Source organism: Corvus brachyrhynchos, unplaced genomic scaffold, assembly GCF_000691975.1.
Source record: "Corvus brachyrhynchos isolate BGI_N302 unplaced genomic scaffold, ASM69197v1 scaffold94, whole genome shotgun sequence".
Classification (NCBI taxonomy): Eukaryota; Metazoa; Chordata; class Aves; order Passeriformes; family Corvidae; genus Corvus; species Corvus brachyrhynchos.
In genome coordinates, this window is record NW_008238330.1 from 1,522,715 (window position 1) to 1,538,607 (window position 15,893).

Sequence of the window (15,893 nt, forward strand, 5' to 3'; positions counted from 1 at the left end):
CACCTGATGATTTCTTTCTAATCCTGGAATTACTTGAAATTACAGGAGGTACTGTATTATCCAACAGAGGTCTAGCAAGGCACGTTTTGTGACCTGCAACACCAGACAAAGGCTCTCCAACAGGAGCTCAGAACTAAGGTTAATGAGTTTATCAATGGATACCACCCAAAAGAAAGACATTCTTTCCACAACTTGATAGAAACTGGTGTGTGCATGCAGCAACCTTCAGATTGACCTAAATCCACACTGACATGGTAAGGAACAGGGTCTTGGTGCTTTGTTTCCAGAAAAGTGGCACGAACGTGCAGGTGAGAAGACAAGACCTGATAATACAGCCCCATGTTAGTGAGGTGGTCCAGGGCACTAGCCTCTACTCCAGTGTAATACAAGTGGCACAGTCATGACATAAATGCAATTTATTTGTTGTTGTTATTACCTTGCCAAAGCAGATCAGTCTGAGGTTATCAACTCCCACCACACACAAAACTAAGCTTACTTTATACCGCAGCTCAAACCTTTTATTGATACAACCTTTTGTGAATTAACATCTCCAGTAGCAGTTTTCTTTAGCAGTTTTTGTCCCCCTGGATATTAGCCTAGCAGTAAATATAGGAGTCAAATAAAGGATGAAAAAGAACAATTTGCAAAGGAATGTATCCTAGTAAACTGCATGCAGTTTGGTTGAGACACACAAAATGAAACACAAAGAAGAAAAAAATCAAAAGCTTGCAAAAATGAATTCAAAACAAAGCAAGAGTGGTCCCTCTGGGAATTAAAGTGCACCAAAGATTTTCCTTAGTTATTACAAATTATTATTATTTTTTTTTTAATCACATGTATTTTAAAAGAAATTTTAATTTGCTCCAGTAGATGTTTTGTCCTGGAGCAAATTTTAATGGCTTCATTATAAACCCCTATATTTAGGAGTTTATAATGGAAATGCTGGCAGGTCCATATCTAACACATTGCAAGCATCTCAGCAATACAGAGTTTGCAGTCAGGTAAGTGCAGCAGAAATCTTTATGGTACTAAGCTAATGACAGCAACTCAGCAGAAGTGGCTAACGTGAACTGTGGCCCATGCCTGCTCACTGTTTGAGACTAAGTGGAGCTGCTATCTTCCAAAAGGCAGCCCTTAGTCTGAGCCCCAGAACTTGTACTGTGTTGTTCAGGTTAACATGTGAGCTACCCTCCCAGCTCACCTTTCCCACTTTCTTTCCCTTGCACCTAGATTTACACCAGATTCTTCAATATATAGTCTGCACACCATATGATTTAAAACTTTTCCACACTCAATATAATAGCCATATTAACATAGATCATGCTCCCGGTTGTGTCACTCCTTTCTGGGAGCTGTTGAAATACTGGCATTTTCTTTGTTTCCTCATGACTGTAAGCTTTGCATAAAGGCCATAACTAGCAGCTTTCCATCTGTTTATGATCCAAGTTCTGACTCCTTCAGAAGACAGCAGAGCTACTAAGAAAATACTGGTCTGTACATCACATCTCAGACAGGTATCACTTACATACATTACCCTGCAAACTTTGTTAATTCATGAGTAGTCCAGAAGGACAGAAGCACTGATATTAGACATGATTATGAGGTGACATTGGTAAGATAGGCAGATGTTGCTCTGCAATGACATCAGTCTTCTGAGAAGAATAGCAGGGATCATTCTGTCCTTTTGTTATTTTTAAGGGTACCTTACCTTGTTTAACAGAGCATTCAAATGCAAATCACAACATTTAACATTACCGCAGCTCTTTGCAAAAAAAAGAGGCACTGAATCGACAAAAGCTGGTGTTTTGTAGGAGTGGTGTCTTATAGCAACTGATGATGTTCCTGTAGTAATACTCATTCCAGCATTAAAGAACAAAAGATGCAAATGCATGCAAGCTCCAGCTTTCATGCAAATTGTCCCTGTAACCAAAATTCATTATCATGACAATCACATCTGCAAGAAGCAAAACTTCTGAAACACTGCAAGAGTAAAACTTAACATCTAAGTTCCTAAAGTTTTAGTACTAGTATTTGTTTTGATACATGCTCCATGAAGTCTCTAGACTAAGAGGAAATTTTTCATATCAAAGAAGGAATCTAATTTTTTATCCCTTTGAAGCCCAACTCTGTATCTCTTGAAACTCGTTTGCTCTGTTATGCATGAAGGTAGATTAGAAACCCAAACCTTGGAGATCCTGGTATCTTCCTTAAATACAAAGACCCACTGAAAACAAAGTTAACTGTCATTGTCTTAAGAAAACGAAGTCTTGGGCCCCAGGAGCGTACTACCTTAGCATCTCCTTCCATTAGCAGGAGATAATTCCAGTGACACAACTTTGTAGTCATTCACTAGACTTTAAGTCTTTCCAGCTCTTGGGAGTTTGATGCCCCTGCCATGCAGTAATACTCCACACAGGAGAAGCACGTAGTTAAGAACTAATACTACCATTAAAGAAAGAAAATTACTTGACCACGGGGTAGATCAGTGTCAGAATTAGGCAAAACCATCTTGCAAGCTTTCATTTTAGCCCTCTAAATGTTTACCAATAATATTCAAGCTACCCCAAACAGTCAGAGATGAACGTTTAAGTACAAACCCCTGACACATCAAAGAATATGCATATGTGTTTAACAGTCATCTGTTTGAAAAGTTGGGCCAATGTGGAAAATCCTATTATCGATTAAAAAAAATACAATGGGGACCCCTTCAGCTAATGCGAACCACTGTAATTCTATTGACAGCAACGGATCTGCACTGACTTAACCAGCTGAGGATCTAATTTCATATGCCTTAGAAAACTGATGCAACTTTTTCCATAGCTGCTCAGGAGTTTTATACTCTCATGGGGATCAATTCCATCTAGTATGCAAGCAGGTGTTGAGTTTGCTTTGAATCTGAAGTCCAGTCACACAGAAGGATACTGGGACATGTGCCATCTAATTTTTACTGACCCACGGAGATTCCCCTCTAGTATGGCTGTAGGATTCATGTATTTTCTGCAGTAGTCTAGTGGGAGATACCTGTTTCTTTGAGAAAGCAGAAACCTTTATTCAAGATATCAAAGTGAGAACCTGACCTGGACCACAAGCCCAGATGAGTGAGCATGATGGAAGCAGAAAGTGTGAACAGAAAATGTTTTGCCAGAAATACACCAGGACTACAAAACATACAGAAAGGCATGTTCTGCTTTTCACCATTACTAGACTGATTTGTAAAAAAACAACAGTTAATCTGCAACTATCCAAAATCCACTCCGCCCACACCATTTCAAGCAATTTTCTTTCCTAATGCAACAGGAGTTCTGCATTAGTGGGAATCAATATGCTCAGCCCTCTTAATCCAAACAATGAAAAGGTCTAGGGCTGGGATTAGCTCACACTCTTCAGAGGAGCAGGGTATATGTAAAATTGTCAACTGAGATATAATCTCTGGGGAGAATTAAGCAAACTACTCCAGTTTTGCAAATCTACAAGCTGTACATTCACAACTTTGAAATGAATCCACCAGAGGATACACACTTAGCTTGATGTTTTGTTCCAGGCATTAAGGAACTTTGGGGAGGTGGGACAGCCCTTTGTGAGAAGGAAGTCTATTTGTAGAAGAAGAGAAAAAAAAAACCCTTTGACACTAATTTTGACAGACCTACTTCTGTCTCTATAGTAATAACTAATTACCTAACTACTGTAAGAGATTTCAGTGACCAAATGCAAAGCACTTGCAGGCCCTGCCAGGCTAATCAAGACAATTTCCAAAATGCCAGAAACAGGAACTTCCTATAATAAATAACTTAGCACATTTACATCTCAAATTAGAACATCTGGAAGAAAGAGACTATGCCTGATGCCAAAACAGGCCTTATTGTATCCTACCACTTTCCACCACCACCACCCCTCCCCCATTCATTTTCTTTAGCCTTTTTGTAGAACAAACACTGATCCAGGTGCAAATGCTCAATTCACAAGGAATGCAGTGAACATAAAATTTCTGTAGGTTTGGCTGCTAGTAAATCCCTGCTGTTACTCACCATTGGAAGTTGTGCTGGAGGCAACAGCTTTCTCACTGACATCTGTTCGACTGGAGCATTTCACGATGGAATTCTCCACTTTTTTCTTCTCAGTTGTGGTAGAGCTATGGGACTGCGCCTCCATGATGACTTCTCATTACTTCAGCTCTCCTTGCACTAATACCTGAATGAAACAAGAGAGTCATAAACTTTAAAGACTGTTTGAAAGCTCTGCCCAAATCTTCTCACCCCTCTCACCTGAAGAAGAGCCTGGAGCACAACTGAATTAGCAGTTCACAGTTCTGTAAGCTCATCAAATCATGTTTGCATGCATGAATTCCTAAGGAATTTAAAGAAATACTAACACCAAAAATAAGCATGTTTGCCTTTAAAGAGAATCAGCATCACAAACCACTATGCTGTTTGATGGGTAAGTCCACTTTTTTAAATTCGGAAAGGTTTTAATGGATCCAGGGGGAAAAAAGGCCAGTATTTTTCTCTTATGCCCAGAGCACTTTGGAACAAGGCAAAAGAAAAAAAAAAAATCAAGACAGACATTCATGTTGACTCTAGAAGCCAAATATTTAAATTTCAACATTCATGGTGTTGGAACACACTGCAGCGGGAATTATCCTGTCTATCTCTACACCTTGTTACTCATGTAAACATCTCTCACTTTGTTTGTTCAGAAATCTAATTCAAACAAAATTGCATTGGTGAAACACCCCGAAAAACCACAGGAAAAGACAAATATTATTGCTGGTGGCAGATAATGAGATCACTTTCTTTTGCATGTAAACGCTGGAAATAGAAAGCTCTGTAGAGATGTGTATCTGGTTATTTTGCCTTTCCTGGATGTTCTCAGTGTCATCTCCAGTGATATATTCATTTTATACCCCACAAATCTTTTCTCCTTATTCTCAGATATTTTATATTACTGATGGAAACCCAAGAAGCCCAGAAACTTCCAAAAGGGTATTGGTGCTTGTGCAGCAGTGCAGGCACACCAAGCCCCAAGACTGCAGGGATCTTAGGCTGTGAAGGACACAAACGTTTGTTTCCAAGTATTGGTCTGCAGCTTAACTTGATGCACACCTGCCTGTCCAAGTAAGCTTTACACAAATCATCAATATTCAGCACATATCATGCGTAAAACCAAATACCTTGGTACTTTGGTGGTTTGAACATGAATTTATGCAACAACAGCAAAAAATAATAATAAATAGTTTTCTGCTATGAGCAACACTGCTTGTTAGTCAAATGGGTCTAAAATGGAAGGAAGTCACACTCTTCTAGGACACCATTTAAATAAAATTTTAAAAAAGCTTTAAAAAGCCACAAAGTAAAGCGTAATGAAGTGTAATTATATTAGCAACCTGCTTCCCCAATCTTTGACAGTCAAAAAAAATACAAAAAAACCCCTCCAAACCAAAAAAAAAAAGAAGAAACAACATCAAACCAAAAAAAAAAGGGCTGCAAAGCCAATTCATCACAAACACAGCTGTCTAGTAAACCTTCCCCTTCCCACCTTCCTAGTAGGAGTTCTTTTTAATAGTACAATAAAACACTCCAAAGCCTCATTGTTATACAGTAGGGATCAAAGTAGAGCCCAATCACTAAATGAATCATTATTTAGCTAGGCAGCACAGCCAAGGAACTGGGCTAGATATCAGAGACTCTCTGCCACTGACCTACTGTCTAAGCTTTGGCAAGGCATTTTTCTTTCCTTGAGTTTCTTGCTTGCTAAAAACAGGAATAACAAAGCTCAGCCTGCCATAGAAGAGGACTTCTATGACTACTCTCAAGATCTATCTGTGAAAGTGCTATAAATATTACTGTGATCTGTGAAACAACTTCCTACCAGAATGCTAAGGGGAATGTCAGGTGTCTTCAAATAGGGAGTAGGAGAGATCTAACAATACTCAACTTGCAACAGCCCTGAGTTTTACCCAGCAATGGGTAAAAAAAATCTCCTTGAGGAGACACCTCACATGAGCTTTGCAAACAGCACCGTCCCAAATTTCTCATATGCTCATATGCTTCCTCCTTTTTTCCCTTTGCACACCTCATGCAAGGGCATCCCCAGTTTCATTAGTTAGCTTGAGTATCTTGCTTTTCAGTCTCTTGCATTAGTAGAGAGGGGGGAGGCTTGCACTACTGCCAAGCTGTTCACCTCACACTGAGAGGAACGTGTTTGTTTGCTCTATACAACCCTGGCCACATGAACACCAAAACCTGCCTCTACCCAGCCTCCGACCACTGCATGAGTCCTTCAATGTACCCTCCTATCCTCTGACTAACCACCTTTGAGTTATTTAACATTAGCTCAAATTAATAACTTTCTATGCATCTCTGAAGGAACTAAAAAAGCTATACATCTTCAGCTGTGGTTATTTTTCTTCTGTTGCCTTCTAAGGGCCAACACTGCTATTGAGGCAGCATCCTGACTTACACCAAAGAGTATGACTTTGAAAAATTGGAAGAGGAAGCTGAAGAACTGGTCCCCCTTTTTGTTTGGTCCTTGGTTCACAAGTGTGTTTCTTTTGACTTAAAGTCATGAAAGGAAGCAATTATACTCCCTATTCAACTAGAAAGTAAGAAGCCACACACTCTGCCTCCACAAGGCCAGTGGAGTAGCATGAAACATTTGGGTAGAGGTCACAAAAATGATGACAGGTGTCTAAAGTGGTTCCACTGCCTCCTGCCACACAGATGTCTATGCAGGTATGTGCAAGGAGCCTTCACTTATCTCCACCTCCTCACTTATCTCCACCTCCTTCCCTGTCTCATCATGACAGGACAGGACCTCCATTACAAGCTGATCCTACCACTTCTCAGAAAAGGAAGGTAATGAAGGTACTTCAAGGAGTTAAGATGGCCTTAATCTCATAAAAAGCATCTTTTGGTCATCTACAATTCAAGAGCAACATGTGGCTGATTAGACTGACATCATCCATTCTCTTGGCTACTTTATTTCTTTCCCCAACACACTGCCAATGAGATTTTTCTGGTGCTTTGGGGTCATCTTCTTTACTGGAAGTAAGACTAGCAGACATAATTCCATTCTCTTCATCATTCTCTATCAGTTCTCTGTTTTATGCTACCTGGTGTGGACAACAGTGCAGAACAGAGGCCTAAAGCAGCACTTAAATTTTTGGACAGAAAATTACAGAACTGGCCAAGAACTAATATAAACACCTGTTCTTGGTACCTGTTCTGGTTCATGTCTATTTAGTTTACATTCAGAAGGCTGCTTTTATTCATGTCAGCATGGAAGAGGGAACACTGCTAGAGTGAATTTTGTTACTCAGCTCTATACCCTGCACCACAAACCGATGGCCTGGGCATTGCAGGCCTTTCCTCCTGTGCCCTCTGTCCTCTGCTCCCAATCCACACACACGTGACACAGACACCTCCAAGAATTCCTGCAGATCCAGCCACCTCCAGTGACGTATCAACAGTGGTACACATGGTGGGGAAAGTACGGAAGGCCAGAAGAGAAGGCAGGACTAATAATTAGAGGGATGTGGCTTACTATGTTTTGCCAAGCATGCCCCTTAGGGAAGCAATCATCAGGAAATCAATACGGTGCCCCAAAAATCTTTTTTTTTTCATGAAGACTACCTTAGGAAGAAGTTGAAAACACAAGCCAGACACACATCTTCTAGAATAATTCTCGTTAATTTTGGCTGATTTTTATTTTCTCTCAGAAATTGTACTGAAATACAGGAGCTGCAGGTCACAAAAAAAAAAAAAAGTCCAGATTAGGTAAAGATTTCTTTCTGCTGGTTGCTAGCCCCTATAAAACAGCATTCTAAAAATCACCCAGCCAGACATCCTCTCCACATTAAAATACAAAATGGCTTGTATTAGGGTGTACATAACTCTCTCCAGTGTGTGGGTCAGTTACTTCCCTGTTCTGGCCTCCAGGCCTGAGACAATCTGCATCTATTCACAGCAAGGAGTTCCACTTTCAAAAAACCTGAAAGCTAATTTCATCAGCTATCCAGCATCTCCATGTCCATATGAATGGCAAGAAAATGCTATAGCAGTACATGGGCAAAAGCCTAAACTTTCATAGGTAAATAGAGGGATAAACATTCTTTCCTGAAAGCAAACATTCATGGCTTTTTCCCATTCAGACATGCTTGAACCTTTTGTAATTTCCCTGAAGCCTGAACCCACTGCACAATTAATTCCAGATCCCCATTTTAAACCTAATCCCTCTCAAAACAGTAACCTGCATGCAGGTGTGTCTCTGCTTTTTAAAACATAAATGTAAGCCTTCCCCAATTGCATATTATATTGGAGGAATTTTAGGAACAAGCTACTGAAATGAACTAGTTAGATGAGGAAAACTGTCTCTTTTAAAAGGAGTGCCAACAAATGACAATGTTGGAAACTTACTTCGAACAAAAAAATTCTTTCAAGTAACTTCTTATTATGTAATTTACGGTCCTTATGTGTGTTGATTATATAACTGTGCCCTACAATAGTAAAAATGATCATATTAATATACTGGGGAGAAAAAAAATCCACATCTTTTCGTTCGTTTCTTCACAGTGCAAACTAACCAGTGGAGCAGCCCTGTGCTTGGAAGAACAAGAAACTTGACCCTTTCTGAACATACATTTCAATTTTCCAAGAAATCTTCACTCTGTGTCACTTTTCCTGTCTGAACTACTTTCTAAATCATTTTATTTATATTGCATACATTAGTTTTAAAGACCAGACCATTCAAATATTTATTCCTAGGAATACGCTCACTGACTTCAGTAAGACTGCTTGCTTTGGTCTAAGTACTGAAGTGTAAGCATTTAAAATTCTCAATTTGCATGTTAGACTGGTTTATGTTTCTTGTGAATTTAAACCTTCTGCCTTCAGTTTATTTTTATTTTTTGAGGGATATCTTTTAACATGTTGAATTAAAAAAAAAAAAAAGGCAAGCAAAACCTTTCCCTGTTTTACTTGATGCTGCTATAGTTGTACTCAATTCATTAACAAGTGGTTTGCATCCACTGAGAAGAGCTGTCTGAAATAGCAGTGTCACAGCATTCATCATCATTACATCAGCAGTAGGGAAGTTCATACTGATTGCTATCAGCAACCAGAGTGCCCCAATCAGCGTGCAAGCAAACATAGCATGTTTAATTTTTCAGAAATAACTCTGGGTAGTTAGGGTGTTCATAGGTACTACTTTGATCCACACTACTGGAAGCAGTCTTTGGGGATACAATACATCTTGAATAGCGCAACTGTATGAAAGTGAAAAACACAAGGGGAGGCACAAAGAACAATCAGGAAATTACAGTCTCTCTCAACCAGAAAGGGCCCTTTATCAACTTTATCAACATGGGTTGCACTGTTCCTTGGGATTATTTAAGGATAAAAAAAATGCATCTTGTTCAGCCACATTCAAATGCCAAATTTACATGAGACAATCTTAAGCTACTATATAGGAGCTGTTTCACACTGATTTATATAGGCTTGATTCAGGTACATTTAACTTCCAAAACCCACCTAGATTTCAGCATTGCTTTCTATCAAACCCGCTAGCAAAGCTGCACTGACAAAGTTACCCCTGACAGAACCTGATGAAAAATGTTCAGGTGCTCAGACATTTTAAGAAATATTTTCCAACTGTAACATTAACCTCTTGGTATATCTCACCATTTTTTTAATAGCTATAGGAACTAACCTGAATATTTTAAAAATAGTTTTATCCTTTTCCAATTCTTTGTAAGCTAAACCAGAATTCTGCAACCCTCATTAATTACTCCAGGGTAAACTTTATTTGGGTTCTTCCCTGTTGTGACAACTACTCTCAGTAAGACTAAGACCAATATAAACAGCACAAATAGTTTTATAGCCACTTTATATAAAACCACAACAAGCAATAAGGGGGGGGGGGGGGGGAAAGAAAGAAAGAAAGAAAGAAAGAAAGAAAGAAAGAAAGAAAGAAAGAAAGAAAGAAAGAAAGAAAGAAAGAAAGAAAGAAAGAAAGAAAGAAAGAAAGAAAGAAAGAAAGAAAGAAAGATCCTGACAGAATCAGATAGGTGGATTCATAGCTTGAAATTGAAAAATACGCTCAGTTAAGGGACACAACATGTATTAATACAATCTTTCCTAGTTCATTACCATCTGCTGTCTTTTCCTTGTTACTTTCCTTTGATTTCTTTCCTCCCATAAAGACTGAAAAACAACTAGACCTAAAGCCTGGTTAATGACGATCTGATCTATTCCTGATAGGTTAAATAGCTTGTGGCAACAACAACGAGGATCACAAACACAAAGGCAGTCAGCTAGGCAAAGCAGTGCTATTAGCATCCTTGTGATTAAGATCCAAAGCAAGAAAATATTCTATGGCATACACTGAAGTACTGACTGATTGTAATAGTTGCTCGACTCCAGGGGAATTATACTTGCTTATGTATTTCTGCTACTCAGTTACCTAAAAGTTCTGAAAATATTTAAAACATACACATACAGTAGGATCAGTAAGTGGCACTTTCCACTGAGGCAGCACCTCAGTTGCTTTAAATACACATCAACCACACAGTCTTACAAGTAGATTATATCTACTTTTGTTTTCGGATTTAAAAAGCTGTTAAGTATAACCCCAATTAAATGTTTTCACTATTACTTAAACAGATTAAACTCTGTATCTAAATAAAACAGATTTCTGCCAGGAAATAAATTATTCATTTTCATACTCAGTAAACAGAACTTAATGGATAACAACACTGAAGGATTCAGGTTGAACTGTCCATCTCCACCTAGTCTATCCCTCACAGAAGCTGCTGTTTGGGAACATGCAACATGAAGCTGAGGGAGACAGAGCCCCAACTTAAAACACATCTCAGTGGCTTTACAAGTCAGATATGATATATCCTCTGAGGTAAAATTTTATAATCAATTCATTGTCTGAGATTCTTTACAATAAGGAACTGAACTTTAAGGAAAAGCAAACAAGCAAATAACCCCACAACCAAAACAAAACAAATAAATCAGGTCATTAACCCTGCATTTAAGCATTTGTTATTTTAATCACATGGTCTTGTGTTTCCTTATTCCTTTTTTGACTCTCTTACGAACTACCCAAATACAATGGAAAGAATAAAGTTTATTTCTTAAAAAATAGAAAGTGCTACATATCTTTCAAGTCTCCGAATACTTTAGTATATTTAGGGAGGGGGGTTGTGTTTAAAACCAGTAATGCACTTACCCAGGAGGAATCAGAACTCCTTCCAATTAAACTGCCTCATATTGCTCAAAAAATCAGAATAAGCTGTGTTACTGCTTGTTTTGCAATCCTACTTGTTCTTGTGCTTCAAATTCTGCAGCAGGAAAAACTAATAATTATGTCAAAGTAAGATTAGCTGTAAAAGAATTAGCACCGAGGGGTAGAAAAAAAATCTCCTGTGAACTGTACTGTTTGTAGCAATAGGTTACAATGAGGGGCAACACTTCAAACTTCCCTACCAAGTCTATACTCTGCTTTTGCCCTATCTTTTTTCAGGAATTCAGCAGCACTAAGTCAAAAAACAAACTTAAGTAACAGTGCAGGGATTTCCTTTGGCAACGCATTCGTTTCATGAAACCTGAATTTTGGTTCATTCATACTCTCAAGATCTGAAATGCCAGGAATATTCTGAGAGAACAGTGAGGGGGACAACAGCAAGACTTGCTGTGTGGATAACACTCTATGACTTCCTTGACTGATACTGTTCCTAGGAATACTTATGGTCACAATACAGGCTGGTTTTATCGTTCCCTTCTTGTCGACAAACAGCTTGGTAAAGCAAATTACAAACCTCTGTAATGGATGTGCTTTGCACCACTTATTTAGTCAAGTAAGAAGTCACTACAACTTCCACAGAAAAATGCAGAAGTACTCTAATTTCAGGCAGTGGAGCTCAACATTCCAGTGAAATGACCACTTTCTTCACACTTTTTGTTTTATCTCATCAATCCCAACAGATGAAAGTTTCCTTAGAATCAAAACTTGATCTATATATCAATGTCAATCTATACAGGAACTGAGCTCAAGGAAGAATGCATTTAATGTACATCTATTGCAAAGATGTGCCTTCTGTTCCTAACTTATGATATGCAAATGAAAGAAGACTGTATTCCATATTTTACAATTAGCATTTTAAAACAAGATCAAAGGAATCAAGTAGAATGTTTTTGAAAGTGCCATGTTTTGATCACAGTCCCATTCCTGGAAGCCTGTTTATCTCCTCAGCATACTCTCAGGTTAAGGGATGCCTTCATCCAGAATTTCACATTCTAACACAACACAGATGTTTTAACATGTAAAAGAGCTAGGAAAACTCCATATACCCAGGAAGAACTTCAAGTGTGAAAAGTACTTTATAAAACTTTATCTTCAGCTTTTACAGTTTACTTTAGGTTTTACACCTGTCTCATAACAGCAGGAAAACTGCGCCATGATTCCTTCGCGTTTTTGTAACTTGACAAAACACAACAGTACAACTCTGAACTGCTGCATTACAAATGCACAATCCACTTCACGATCAACTAACCTTGTTAAAATAGTGTAACCACAGAATTATACAGCTATATTATTTTCCTAGAAAAAACATCCACAGTGAATTGAAGAGCCAAGCAAAACCTCACCGAACCATGTCCTGATAGTTAAGAATCCATAGTGCTAGGATTTCATTTTAATATATACGGTTCAGAACAGCGTATTGAACTGACACTAACTTGATCTGTGTTTCTGACTCTTCAGTTTCAGGTATTCATAAATCTTATCTAATAAAGGCTTCATTCTTTGGGCAGCTGGATGATGTATTCTTTACACACAGTTGATTTTCTTGACATTAACAGATTTGTATGCGAAGAAAACAGTGTCATACAAAGCAGCAAACACTACTGGGGGAGGTTCAGCTCTAAACCACCAAAAGGTCTGTTTGGTACTTTACCCTGAACTAAATATCAGATACCAAAAAAAACACAGCAGCATTTTGAGCATGAATAAAGAAAGAATAAATTTTTTAAAAGGCTTAATCATCTTGATAATCAGTGTAAAAAATAACTTGACATTTGAGTGGCAACTTCAGCTAAGAAAATTATTCAATCAGATCTCCTTGTAGTAGATTCTGATATTATCAGTTCTGACACCCAGCAACTAATTAGACACAAACACATTCTGTCCCAATTACTTTGTCCCTTGCTGTAATCTAAGTAACCTCGCAGGGGTTTTTAACATCACTATATTACCTCGTTTTTTATTTTGTTCTTAAAGAGAGAGAAACCAACACTTCAGCAGCCAATTTAATACACTTTCAAGGTAAGGCAGGTACAATTTATATGTACAGAGTACACCACAACAAAACCACAGTATGATGCCAGCACAATCTTTAAGAAAGTTTTCCCCTAAATCTCTGCAGAAAGCAGCCTTAAAAGAAAGCAGGGATTATCGTGAGCTGGAAGCTAGGGAGGGGACTTACCTCAAAAGCAGCCAAGCGGAAATCAGAGCAGTAATTCTACCAGTCGGCAGAGTACACTTTTAGAGCTATAATGGTGCGAAGAAGTGCTGGGCAGCATTGCCTGAAGGCAGCACTAATACACTGCTGACTAATGACTGGGCCATGCGGACAATGAATTTGGGGGTTGAAAACTAACAGAAACCGTGCAGTACCTTGACAAATGGGCTTTCAAAATTTCATTCACTGAATAACCTTTAAGCACAAAATTGGCTCAAGTTCTCTTGGGAACAATATGACACATGTTGTTGGACAATAAGTATTTTCCTTTTTAATTAAAACTATTGCACCGAATACATAAACATTATTACAGTGAATAAAATATAAGAGTTAACTATTTAGCACCTAGAAAAGACCAGACTCAGAACGTTCAATGCCATACGTTCAGAAGGGTCAATGAATGCCAGGTTAACCACCTGATTCACTGAAATTCATTCTTGGCAGAATATATTTTCCCTTTTTTGAGACGTAAAGGAGAACGAGAACTTCAAAGGTATGTTTAATGAGCTGCTACAAACACAATTGGTTAAAAGAGGCTCAGAAATTATGTACTAAAAGCTGCATTGTGCTTAGAATTACAACTGAAAAAGTCTCGTTTTAAAGAGCCCAGTCAAAGTCAAGCCTCATAAAACAAATCAAGCCTCGTATAAACTTTGTCACCTTGTGTACTGACAAACACATTAAAACAACAGAATCCCTCTTTAAAGGAGCTCCTTTTTTCCAGTGCAACTCGACTTCTAATTTGAAAATAGCAATTTTGGCTCTTTTTACAGACAAGATGAAATACCTAAAGTGTCCCTGAATTAATAAGTACCACTTGCCATAGACAGCATCGCCCTTAGCAGCTCCTAAAAACTTCAGAAAAGGATCTTAAAACAGGAAGCTTAGTGAGCTCATAAAACTGTTGTTGGAGCCAGGAACACATAGCATATTTAATCTGCAAACTGTGAGAGTCTACAATGATTTCAGCAAGATCTGAGGCATGCCCTCAAGGTTTGCTGGGATCTGGGATTAGGGAGTTGATAAGAACCCTCTACTGCCCATGGACATGTTTTTCTTCTGCAGTTAAACACAAATGCATAGAGACGTTTGACTGCTGCTTGGTGTTACTGCTCAAGTTATATAAAAGCTTTGCAGCTCCTTTTGCTGTCAATATATCAAAGTTTAAAAAAAATCATCAAAGTGTGAAATTTCATTTAAAGTCTGCCAGTCTACAGCTCTATTTCACAGACCTATCAAATAAAAGTAAAGATGAAAAATGCACTGAAAGAACTTGAAAAGTTTGCAGCAGCACCCATGCCCTATTTTTGTTTATTCTGTCTCATTTTATTTGATTTTAAAGTATAACAAATCAATTCCCTTATAAAAATGACAAAGTATAAAAGGAGGATGTCTATAAAACCTGTGGTTAAAAGACAACTTGAAATCATTATTACAGCTGAACCTTTTGTTGAATAAAAAGCTTCCTCTGTAGCCATTTTAGCATTTTAATTGCCTAACTGCAACTTGGCAGAAAATATCTTGAATCTTCCAAAACAACCAGAATTACTACAGAATATGAGTGCCAGGAAAACTAAAGCATTCTTCAAAGTATTCTTTAGCCAGGGATTTACAACAATTGCATAAAGAAGAAAAGCCTGACTTTTAAGGTAATCTACTATAGTCTAAAAGCATTAACATTCCATTACTAAGGTTTTCCTGAGGATTTCATGACTCGTTGATTCACTTTTCCTTCAAGTCTGCTTTTTCTTTGTACATTACTGTCTCCATATAGTTGAACACATGCAACACTGATCATTAAAATGCCTCTTTCCATAACTCCAAATAAACCCTGCTTTAATAGCCCTCAAATTCCTTATTTATCAGGCAAAGATGACTAACTTTTCACTAACACTCTACAACATAAAAATATGCCATTCCTTCCTTTAATATGCAGGATGAAATTCAAACACACTACAGGAGTGCAGGTAATTAAATAGCTTTCCCCAAAACAAGGCAGGAAGTGTAACTGAAACTTTCATGGGTCAGTATCAATGCATACATTTATCTTGTTAAAAATTCAAGTAATCTGCAAGGTGAACAAATTATATTGATATCTCCAAACTTGAGTATTTTGGTTTTTCCAACAACTATTCAGAAAAAAAAATCATTTATAACCATTGATACTTTAATTTCTCAGCTACGAACTGGTTTTGTGTTTGAAAATGAACAATCTTTCACAACTGATGATTACGTATAGCAGTAAAACACTGTCTTGGCCACTGCACACCTTCTCAAGACAAAAATGTTACTCCACTTAAGCAGGAAAATGCAGGTGATGTCTTTGTTTTGCAGTACTTCTACAGAAAAGCTTTGGAAAACAAAATGTCCTGCT

General features: G+C 38.0%; 1 protein-coding gene across 3 annotated transcripts in view; it reads right to left on the reverse strand.

Moving 5' to 3' along the window:
- Positions 1-15,893, reverse strand: part of GLI3 (GLI family zinc finger 3) — a 208,558-nt gene that overhangs the window by 189,865 nt on the left and 2,800 nt on the right. For all 3 annotated transcript variants that reach the window (XM_017734631.1, XM_008633830.2, XM_017734630.1), the window contains exon 2: positions 4,026-4,188. In XM_017734631.1, coding sequence (XP_017590120.1) covers positions 4,026-4,149 — 124 coding nt within the window. In that variant the 5' untranslated portion in view covers positions 4,150-4,188. The remainder of the gene's footprint in view (positions 1-4,025; positions 4,189-15,893) is intronic.